Raw genomic sequence first — 10,559 nt, 5'->3', positions numbered from 1 at the left:
GTAAAATCCTTAAGCTACGGTGAAGACCCCGGCTTCGCCCTCGGATTGGGGGGCGAGATGAAGATGCCCCTCTACTTCCACCGCCTCGATAACCTCCTAGTAAGGCGGCTTGAGTCTCCTCCTCGGTTCGAGGTCTACCAAACAACCAGAACCTTGGACCAGGAGGCAGACTCTGGATAAACCTTTCTTATTCTTCTGCATGATTCTCTTCCTCCTCGGCATCAATTTCATCACTACGACCAAAGATGCGACGGTAGGTGGGCCTCCCTCGAATGGTAAAGTTCTCTCACCCATACCAGGATAAATTTTCAAACTAAGACATGTTGGAAGATAAACAAACAGCAAAGAGGTTTCATGTAAGCAATACAGTGTAAATAAGCAAAGTGTAATCAGACAGACAAGAACAATGTGGCACACTAGAGGTGCAAGAGTGATAGAATCAAATTTATCGTCACAAGGTAGCACACGTGATTGAATTCAATAGTGTACAGAGAAAATATCAAAGCAAGAAATAACATTGCAGGAAAAGAAGCAGGCGAAATGATGAAGAGAATGCCAGTAAGCACACTTGAGAAAATGAAGCCGGAAGAACGTGTGAAGATGGTGAGCGAAAAGGAGTTTTTGTAGGAGTAATGCAAAGATGAAAGAATGAAGAGTTAAAATGGTTAAGCTGGTGGAGAAACTGAAGTCGAAAAGATTAAAACCCGCGAAGCCAAAGGGCAAGGGTATGAAAGTAATTTGATGGTAGACAAGACAGTTGGGGGACGTTTTTGCAGTGGAAGTTAATGCAAAATGGCGTGGGAGGAGTAGTGCCATACGTCGCATTCGTTGAAGAGGGCCACGTGGAAGGTAATCATTATGTGGAAGGAGAATCGTTTCTAAGGAAAGAGGAACCATTTCTTGAAAGAGAACATCGTACCACACCTCAGGTAAGGCATCTTGGATAGAGTTATATCCGGGGCAGCCAGAAGAACCTCGTCTATCTCCTCCAGTCAAGCTGAGAAGTCGAAGTTTGAATCAAAGCAGAAAGTGACAAGGCCGGGATGGGCCAGCATCCGGGGTGAAACGTAGACGTCAAAGGACATAACTCGGACATCCCGCCATCCTGAATACTCAGTCTACCGGGCTAGGGGGCAACTGTTATGGACCTGAGTGAGGCCCACATCCATAGAAAGCCCAAATAATACAAGCCCAAATAATACAAGCCCAAAGGTAAGCACTATAAATGGGAGCTAAAGACCAAATGTATGAGTGATCTCTCTCTAACCCTATTTTATGCAACCACATAGTGCGCACACACCCCCTCTGGCTAAGGCCGTCGTACAAGTGTGTAGTGATCCGCTGTCCCCAAGGTACCTAATTCATAGGTATCTAGAGAGAAAGCACTAGATCCAATATCAACCATCTAACCTACGATTAGACATCTCTGCCTGAGGTAAAACAATAGTGTAAATTATAAGTGCAATTTGTAAGAGTTTATAAACCAAAAGTTTATAAATATTACCTCCTATTTAATATAGGGGAGGAATATACTTACTACCAAAAAAATTTATCACTCTTACAACCAATTTAATCACCGTTGATTTTCGTCAATCTAAAGATTATAACTTATTGGAAATTTATAGTATTTATTGGGTCGCACTTATTAATTAATTATTAATTTTCAATAAATTATAACTGTTAGATTGACGAAAATCAACAGTGATTAAGTTGATTATAAGAGTGATAAATTTTTTTTGTGGTAAGTGGATTCATCCCCTTTCATATATTATTTATTAGGGTTCGCTTTTTCTGCAGTTACTACATATAAGTTATCTGCAGTAAGCCCAATACGACATCGTTTTGGGTAGAAATCATGGTATTTTTGTAATTTTAATTTATTTCAGGGTTATTATAGTCTTTATAATTATAATTTTTTAATTTTTCAATACCAAAACGACGTCGTTTTGGAAGTAAATGCAGATAACTTATCTGCATTAATTGCAGAAATATTTTTGTGTTATTATTATTATTATGAGAAATGTTATACGTACGACCTATTTTTTGTTTACAACCTTTTACAATTATATCTTAACGGTTTTCGTCAATCAAAGTTATCATTTATTGCGAATTAATCAATGAGTTTTTTGCGAAAACAATAACCATTGATTGACAAAAATTAATGGTTAAGATATGATTATAAAATGTTATAAACAAAAAAATAGGTGGTAAGGGTGTGCATGACAACCTTCCCGGAATGAGTTTTTTTTTTTTAATTTCTGTTCTCAGGAATAAAAATGGATGAGAAACTTGTTTGGTAAAACCGGTTTATTTTTTTGTTCCTCGGATGAACCGGATTATTTTTTGTGCCCAAAAACAAAAAAAAGAATCAAATAATTTCTGCTTTTCTCATTCTGGGCCAAAAAAGAGAATCAGTTTTCTCTTTGGACTCTCACGACTTCGACCATATCAGACGACAATAACCCCTCCCTTCAATCTCTTGCGTTCACGACTTCGTCTCCTTCCCTTCAATCTCTGTCGCTTGTTCTTCTCTTCCAAAATCAACGACAGCGATTGTCTCGGCCACCATCCAGGTACTTCATTCTTTTATCCCCTCTCTCTCTCAGTTTCAGTTTTAGGTATCTGTGAGCTCTCCTCTCAGTTTCAGTTTTAGGTATTGCTTTGCCGAGACAATCATAAAAATAATTTATTTATTATGAAAAAAAACCATAAAAAGCATAGGGTTATATTTCTGAGATCAAAATCAAAATCATCAAAATTTGATTCGAAGGTTTTGTGCAAAACCTTTTTCTTTTCTCTGCTTCTACTTTTCCCTAACGTTGGCCTCTGAGCATTTTCTCGAATCTGGGTATGTTCCGGTTTTCTCCTTTGCTTGAATGATTTATTACTTTCTTGCTTCTATTCTATTCTTCAATGGCTTTATTTATTTATTTATTTTCCTTTAGCATGGTTGATTTTCAATTTTATTCCTCTTTTGTGTTGTGTGTCAACTATTTTGAGTATTGGGAACCTGGAATTTGTTATATGTAACCTACTCTGTAATGGGTCTTCTTTTTTTATGGTAAATTATTTTCATATAAATAAAAATGTGATTTTTTAATATATTTTTTGTATTTGAAGATGGGATCTTTTGTGTTCCTTATTATGTGGTTCATGTCAGACCTGAAGCATTGCTAGGGATTGGAATTTCATGAGCTTGTATTTTGTGGCTTTATTTTCTAGTTATATCAGTGCATGTTTCTGTGTGTTCCTCAAACATGGTTGAAAGGTGGACCAAGACAAACAAACACAACTGTTCCTAATAAATATATACCTCAAGCTTAGTAACAATATTCACAAAACAAACAACTACTCGAAAAAAATTTGGATGTAAAGTGACCTGTTAAAACTTTTAAAACTATAAGGACTTACTTGCAAATTCAGTGAAACAATAGGGGCCTAAAAGAATAATTTAACCCTTATTTTAAAAGTCCAATCTCCTGAAACTGGAAGAAAGAAAAGGGAAAAACTAAACTTCATTTCAAAATTCAATTATAAAATTGGTTGCCTACCCTGTGATACAGCTACACAGAAAATAAGTTTTTAAAGGACCAATTCTCTCCTAAAAGTTTCAGTTGTTGGGATGAGTCTCAAGGATGGATTTCTATCTCTTAACAAGTTTAATAAAAGATTTCCGTCCAAACAAAGCATGATGCTTTAAAAGATTACCCAAGAAGGCAAAGCAGTTGATCTCATTGTAGTCAAGGAAAAAATATACAGTGCTAACCCCCAAGGGTAGCTCAGTTGGCAGCTGAGCTCCCAAGGGATTGCTTGGTGCAGGGATCAAACCCTGCCTCAAGCAGTTTCTTGGAAAATCTTTGGGGGCCAGAGGATAAGCCAAAAAATCTTCGGTTGGGGGATTAGTCTCGTCCTTTCTCCGGTTGCGAAGCTTAGTGCACCCACTGTTACAATGAGGGGCTAGCCCAAACGGGCCGTACCCCGAGGGCATGGTGCCTGGAGAAGGTTGAATGGGGATACCTCCTGGCAATGTACCAAAAAATAAAATAAAAATAAATACAGTGCTATTTAATATAATACATACACAACCTTCCAGTTGTGCTATTTAATATAATGCACCCTATATATGGTAATATAAACAACACTACATAGAATATACAGTGCTTTATGCCCTTAAATACACAACACATCATATTGACATAGAAAAGTTATATGAAGATTATCTTACTTGTTCCTCATTGTGATTGCATGTTGTGCAGTACATAACTTTATCAGGGATCATCAGATAGCAGACAAAAATCTAGCACGTTATGCAAATCCCAATATTGCAACATCAACCCATACATCTGCAACTATAGATGATGAAGGCTCCTCAAATCAAGTGACCCAAATAGACATTATTAAGAAAAATATTGCAAACCAATTAGCTATAGATAATCAATTGCCCCCAATATTATGTTGATGAATCAAGAGACATATTCCAAATACATTGGAGACTTGTCATTTTTTTTGTTCAATGCAACATCAATTATTTTTTGCTTTAAGTATGATGTCATGAAAATTTAGTTGAGTGATGTGACTTATGTATATGTATTTATTCATTCATTTGTATCATTAATATTAAGGTAATAATATGATATTAAAAAATAAAATGGTCAAGGGAATAAGAAACAAAAAAATATGAATTGTGAAGATGATTGAAAAATAATAGTTAAAACTATATATTAGCATTTGTCGTAAAAAAAAACTATATAATAAATATTATAAATTTTTAGATAATTTTGTTAAATATAAAATTTGGCATTTCGGTTACAATCTATTGTCATTTACTATTTTATACAGGTGATGAAATCTATAAACAAAAGTAAAGAAATAGATTTTTATTGTGTTATCAAACGTAATTCTGATTCTCGGAATAAAAATAAAATATGTTAACAAACGTAATTCTGATTCTCAGAATTGTTCCAAGGCACAAAATTAGAAAAGAATCATTTCTTTTCAGAAACAGTGTCAGGAATTAGAATGGTTGTCATGCGCAGCTTAAGTATAACCTTTATTTTTATTATTATTATTATTATTATTATTTAGCTGAAATAACTGGACACCGTGCCATTCCCCACAAGCAAAGGACAGTTTCGATTCATTTTTGTTGCCCCAACGAGCGAATTGAATTGCTGAAAGAACCAGTCATTGCAGAAGCAATGGCGAGACGATCGTACAAGACCGAGTTGGGATGCATAGCTTGCGACGAACTCGGCGAACTCGGAGCTGGTAAACCGGGTTGGCTCGTCGACAGCCCGAACCTCCTCTGCGCCATCGACACCCACTCTCTTGTCCTCGCTAACCGCTCCACCATCCTCGTCCTCTCCTGGTCCGATTCCGACGGATCCCGGGTCAAGATCCGACCCGATTTGTCCCCCATCGAGGCCGAGTGCATCTCCGCCGTTGAATGGTTGGTCTTCGACGATGTTCGCGTGATCGTGGCCGGTACCTCCTGCGGGTACTTGCTTCTTTACTCCTTGCGCGGTGAACTGATTCATAGGCAGGTAATGCGTTTCGTTCGTTCATTTCTTTGATTACCCTTTTGAGATTTGTGCATTGGGAATTAGAAAGGTGGAAAATTTGATCACTTGGTGCTTCCAGTTGTTACTTTTGTGTTGGAAAAGCGTAGTGGGCATGATCTTGAGAAATCGTATTTGAATGTTGTTATATATCGTTGGCAATGAAATGAATCGTTTTATCTGTGTGTGCAGTTGAATCATTGTGCTTTATATTTATATTTATATATATGTTTTTAAATTTTTTACCTGAACTAGAAAATAAAGCTGGAAATGGTATAGGGTGTTCTGGGTAATGGGGTTTGTCTTTCTGAAATTGTTTATATGTTACCTGATTGTGCTGTATACTTCAATAGATTGCGAGATTTTTGCAACTCTGGATTAGTGCTTTGGCTTCCTTAGAATGAATGTAGAAGCTAATCACTATAATTAAGAGCCTTGTTGTGTTAAGATTTAGGGAGAATTCCCTTTTAAGACTTGGAAAACATATACAATTTAGTTAGACCAAAAGACAATAGCCGAACCTTTTTCTTTTTTCTTTTTTAAAAAAAAAATTGATGGCCAAATGATTTGTTCTGACGACTAAACTCTAGTTAGAGTTTGGTTAGTAATCCTTGAATATAATAAATCTAACTTTCAGGTTGTCAATTGTAATTCTCCCTACAATTTATTTGAATTTGCTTTATGGTTCTTTCTAATAAAATTTTAAAACAAATGATGGTCAGCCCTTTGCAGTTGAATGCTAGGACTTGGGATCAAATCTGCCTTCACTCATTCCCCTCCTTGTCTGAGTAAAAGACATTTACCGTTTGAAATCTAAAGAGTTTCGCGAATCAACTGTCTTCAGGGCCAAAAAAAAATGGTTTCTTTTTATATGAAATTTTGGGTGCTAGTGTTTAAGGTTTACAAATCACAATCAGATTAAGAATGAAATTCTATATTAATATCTGCATACATATTTGTTCTTTTTTTTGCATTATGTTAAGCATAGGTCTTATATCAATTTGCTTCCCCATAGATGATTTATCCTGGACGAGTTTTAAAATTAAGAGTTCGTGGAACAAAGAAAGATTTGATTCAAGATACTTCCTCAGAAGAGTTTTGTCTCGTTATGCCAGGTGTAATTGCCCGTTTTGATGGCTCTGATATTCAGGTAAACATTTGTTATTGTATTCAGATAATTAGAACTTCGCTGAAATATAGTCCTAGGGTGAAAATGTAAAACTTATTTAACTTTTTTTTTCTTTTTCTTTTTGGGTATTGGAATACTTTATTTTATTAACAGTAAAGTAGTATGTTGCATGAATGTAGATCTGAAAGTTGCAGTCTGAATATTGGATTTTGGTAGCTGATGATGACTTATGAGTCTAATAATAGGCTTTGCAATGTCGAAATGTAGAATATGCTGCAGAAATGGTTTGAAGAAGTGCATGCTCAATTTTGGAATCAAAAGCCAAAGAGTCAAGATTCAGAGGATTTTGGAAATTCTTATGCAAAATTACCTTATCAGTTGTGGAATATTGGCAAATATGGTACTTGTGCTGATGCAGCAATCACTGGCATAATGCTCCCACCCCTTATGGAACACCAGGTAAAATCTTTTAAATAATTGTGTAATGTCTGCCATGCTAATGACATTTGTTTGAATTTCGTTTCATGAAATCCAAACAACAGAAAACAAAAAAAGTGATTGGAGGAAAACTATCGTCAAATCTAAACTATCGTCAAATCTTTTTATATCTCTTCTCAACATATAAGATTTGTAAAGTCACATTTTTCAGTTTCTTTGATTTAATTATTTACCCGTCCAGGTGTTTGTAGGCTTTTAAAAATTTCTTTTGCCTTCCTGCAAAAATTCACTGAGTGGTTATTAAATTCCTATTAACTAGGGAAGTCACGTATGATCTGAAGTCTGAACGAAGTGATACTAAGTTTGTGGTTGTCATTGTCGTTGATTTTATTTTATTGTATATCTTGTTTTTCTCAGTTTAACTGTGTCCTGCCATGAGTTTTGTTTGTGATAATGATTGTGGTTGTTTGAACCCTAGATAATGGAAGCTTTCTGAAGTTATTTCTGGTATTTGAATTCAGCTGCTTTTATTGTTGGGCAGTCAAGTCAACGTTATTATTGTGCAGTGGCTGTTGGAGAGGATGCTGTGATTTCAGCATACAGGTACTTGGTGGACTATTTGGATTAACTCATGCTACTTCTTTATGGATATGTGCTCTGTGAAGTATTTTTCTTGTCGTAGTATTATATTGACTGAGTTTTATTTGATCCTTTTGGAAGACTTTCTGAAGACAAAGGCAGATCTTTAGTGGGAGCTATCTTGTCTAAAGTTGTACCTGCAACATTTTCCACAATAGCTTCTTTTTCTAAATTGATTTGGCGGAGTGAAAAGACATCTCTAAATAAATCTCCAAAGAAATCAGATGAGAAGCCTCAGCCATTTGCTCGAGGTAGGAGTAAAAAACATCATAGTGGTTGCTTTTTGTGATTATAAGCACACTGCACCTGAAATAATTGTGCATATAATAGGGATGAAGGTCAAGCCAAGTAAAAGAAAGAAAAAATTGGATTGTATCCTGCTAAGTAGGAGTGTTTTAGACAATTTTAAAGGTGGTGCTATGATATCTGAATATTACCATTATAAAGGGCAACCTGGTGCTATAAAGCTCTTGCTTTGTGATTACATGATTTGAACTTGTGACATCCGGGTCACGTGGCGACAACACCAACCATTATGCCAAGGCTCCCTCCTCTTAATATAACTGTAGTTAGAAGTAAAGCAAGGAAGCTGAAACTTTACAAAAGTCACATTGTGAGTAAGCTTGAAACAAAAGAAAAAGGATAATGTGGTGACAACACCAACCGTTATGCCAAGGCTCCCTCCTCTTAATATAACTGTAGTTAGAAGTAAAGCAAGGAAGCTGAAACTTTACAAAAGTCACATTGTGAGTAAGCTTGAAACAAAAGAAAAAGGATAAACTTTCTCAAGTGGATTCCTCTGCTGAAGATCTCATAAGTGGATAGACTACATTTACTAGCTTAACATGAAGAGGAATGCTTCTTGTATGGATTCAAATTGTCTTGCCTCCATTTCCCATATTGTTTACCAGCCTCTTATCTTTCATTTTTTTCATGTTTTCTCTTTTAAATGGTTTTTTTGTATTTTTTTTTCTCTCTGTGTGTGTATGTGCTTCCACAGAATTTTACAGCACCTCTCCCTTTTCTTTTTTTGACATATTCAACACTTTGGTGGGATTCATGTAATGTGATACTAAGAAGCTCTTTATGAATGTCTTTAAAAAAAATAAAAATAAATACTTCACTAAAAACCATCAGACATTCTATTAGAAGAAAAGATCTAGCTGGACCAACTGGACTCTATCATTTGATAAAATAAAATGCAGTCCTCCATTATTGCTTCACCGTTTCTAAATTCAGATCCTATTATCTGACTGTTACCTTCATGGTTCAATGCAGCTTCACCTCTGACATGTTTAAAAGATCACCCTAGGAAAGGTGAGAAGCTTACCTTATCACCGAGTGGTACATTGGCTGCTATAACAGATTCACTTGGTCGCATATTGCTACTTGATACTCAAGCACTCGTGGTGGTGCGCTTATGGAAGGTTTCCTCTTGAACTTTTTGACCCTGAACATCCCTCTTCAAATAAACCATAATAAAGTAACTATATTTCCCTAATATGGAATTTAGTATTTTTGCAGGGATATAGGGATGCCAGCTGTCTATTCATGGAGATGTTGGTGAATAAAGATATTGCATCATCAAGCTCTACTCATTATGAACCAATGAAGAGTGATTACTGCCTGTGTTTGGCTATTCATGCGCCTAGAAAAGGAATAATTGAGGCAAGTCTTTTACCTTACACTATGAGTGAACTGTAGGTTTCCAGTTCCACCTTTTCTACAAAACTATTGAAAGCCTCCACTGGATTTGTGCAATTAAAAAGTATAATTACTACAAAGATGTGCTGAGAATCCGCCTCTCTGCAAATATGCAAGGGTAAATACAAGTATTGTCCTCATCTGTACCCTCACTATTCGGGATTTAATGAGGAGTGGTTTTTGGATGTGACAGTTTCTTCTCATGTTTATTTTTATTATAGCATTGACACTCTTGGACTTTAACTTTATTGGGGTATTGGCTTTGACTTTATTACTTGAAGAGATTCTTAATTTGATTTCCTTGATTGATAATGTCCTGCAGATCTGGCAAATGAGAACTGGACCACGTCTTAGAACGATTCCATGTGCAAAAGGTAGCAAAATGTTGCAACCCACCTATAGGTTTGGTGCATCAATGTCTTCTCCGTATGTCCCTCTGGAAGTTTTTTTGTTAAATGGAGATTCGGGTCAGATATCTGTTTTGAATCGAACCTTGGATTCTTGATAGATTTTGAAATATTTTATGTCTTGCTAAGCCAATAGTAGGTATTTTTACCAAGTATCTGCAAGAGGCTGAATGTACAACTCGAACTTATGACCTTAGTCTAATGGTTTGCCTCAAGGGTTTCCTCAAAAAAAGTATGTAATTTTAAATTTTTCTATACAGTGATGGTGATTATTGTTTCATTTTGTCTTCTGCCGATGCCCTTGAACTTGGCGAAAATGATATATTGCCAAAGTCACATGATGCCATTAAGATCCTTGAACCTATGGGTTTCCTAATGAATTTTTTTTGGGGAAGTGTCTATGGGGAGTAATGGGGTTTGATTAAGAAACGATGAATAGATAGTTCTTCTTTTCTTCTGCGCAGCAAATTCTCAATAGAAAATAAAAAATCATACTCGGATATGTTGAGAAACCTAGAAGAGTGGAATAATGTTTCGTACACATTACATCTTCATAATCTACTTTATTTTACATTAGTATGGGATGGCAAAATTAGAGTATATGTGTTTTGTACTGGATTTGAAAATAGATTCCTTCTAGACAGGTAGATTTCATAAACCAACATGTCTCTAATGACCTTACCC

At 35.8% G+C, this 10,559-nt stretch overlaps 1 protein-coding gene across 1 annotated transcript; it reads left to right on the top strand.

Annotated features, from left to right (window-relative positions):
* The first annotated feature begins 5,157 nt into the window (after positions 1–5,157).
* On the top strand, positions 5,158–10,155 carry LOC133307679 (uncharacterized). Its single transcript, XM_061508236.1, has 8 exons — positions 5,158–5,543; positions 6,574–6,708; positions 6,955–7,146; positions 7,667–7,728; positions 7,846–8,015; positions 9,043–9,191; positions 9,289–9,432; positions 9,791–10,155. The coding sequence occupies exons 1-8, from the start codon at positions 5,199–5,201 to the stop codon at positions 9,971–9,973; spliced, it is 1,380 nt and encodes a 459-aa protein (XP_061364220.1). The 5' UTR covers positions 5,158–5,198; the 3' UTR covers positions 9,974–10,155.
* Positions 10,156–10,559: the final 404 nt, after the last annotated feature.

Source organism: Gastrolobium bilobum, unplaced genomic scaffold (genome assembly GCF_033153095.1).
Source record: "Gastrolobium bilobum isolate Gb01-03AN ecotype WA unplaced genomic scaffold, APGP_CSIRO_Gbil_v1 utg68317, whole genome shotgun sequence".
In the NCBI taxonomy this organism is placed as follows: Eukaryota; Viridiplantae; Streptophyta; class Magnoliopsida; order Fabales; family Fabaceae; genus Gastrolobium; species Gastrolobium bilobum.
The sequence above is the reverse complement of the archived record's forward strand: the minus strand, read 5'-3'. Positions and strand labels throughout refer to the sequence as shown.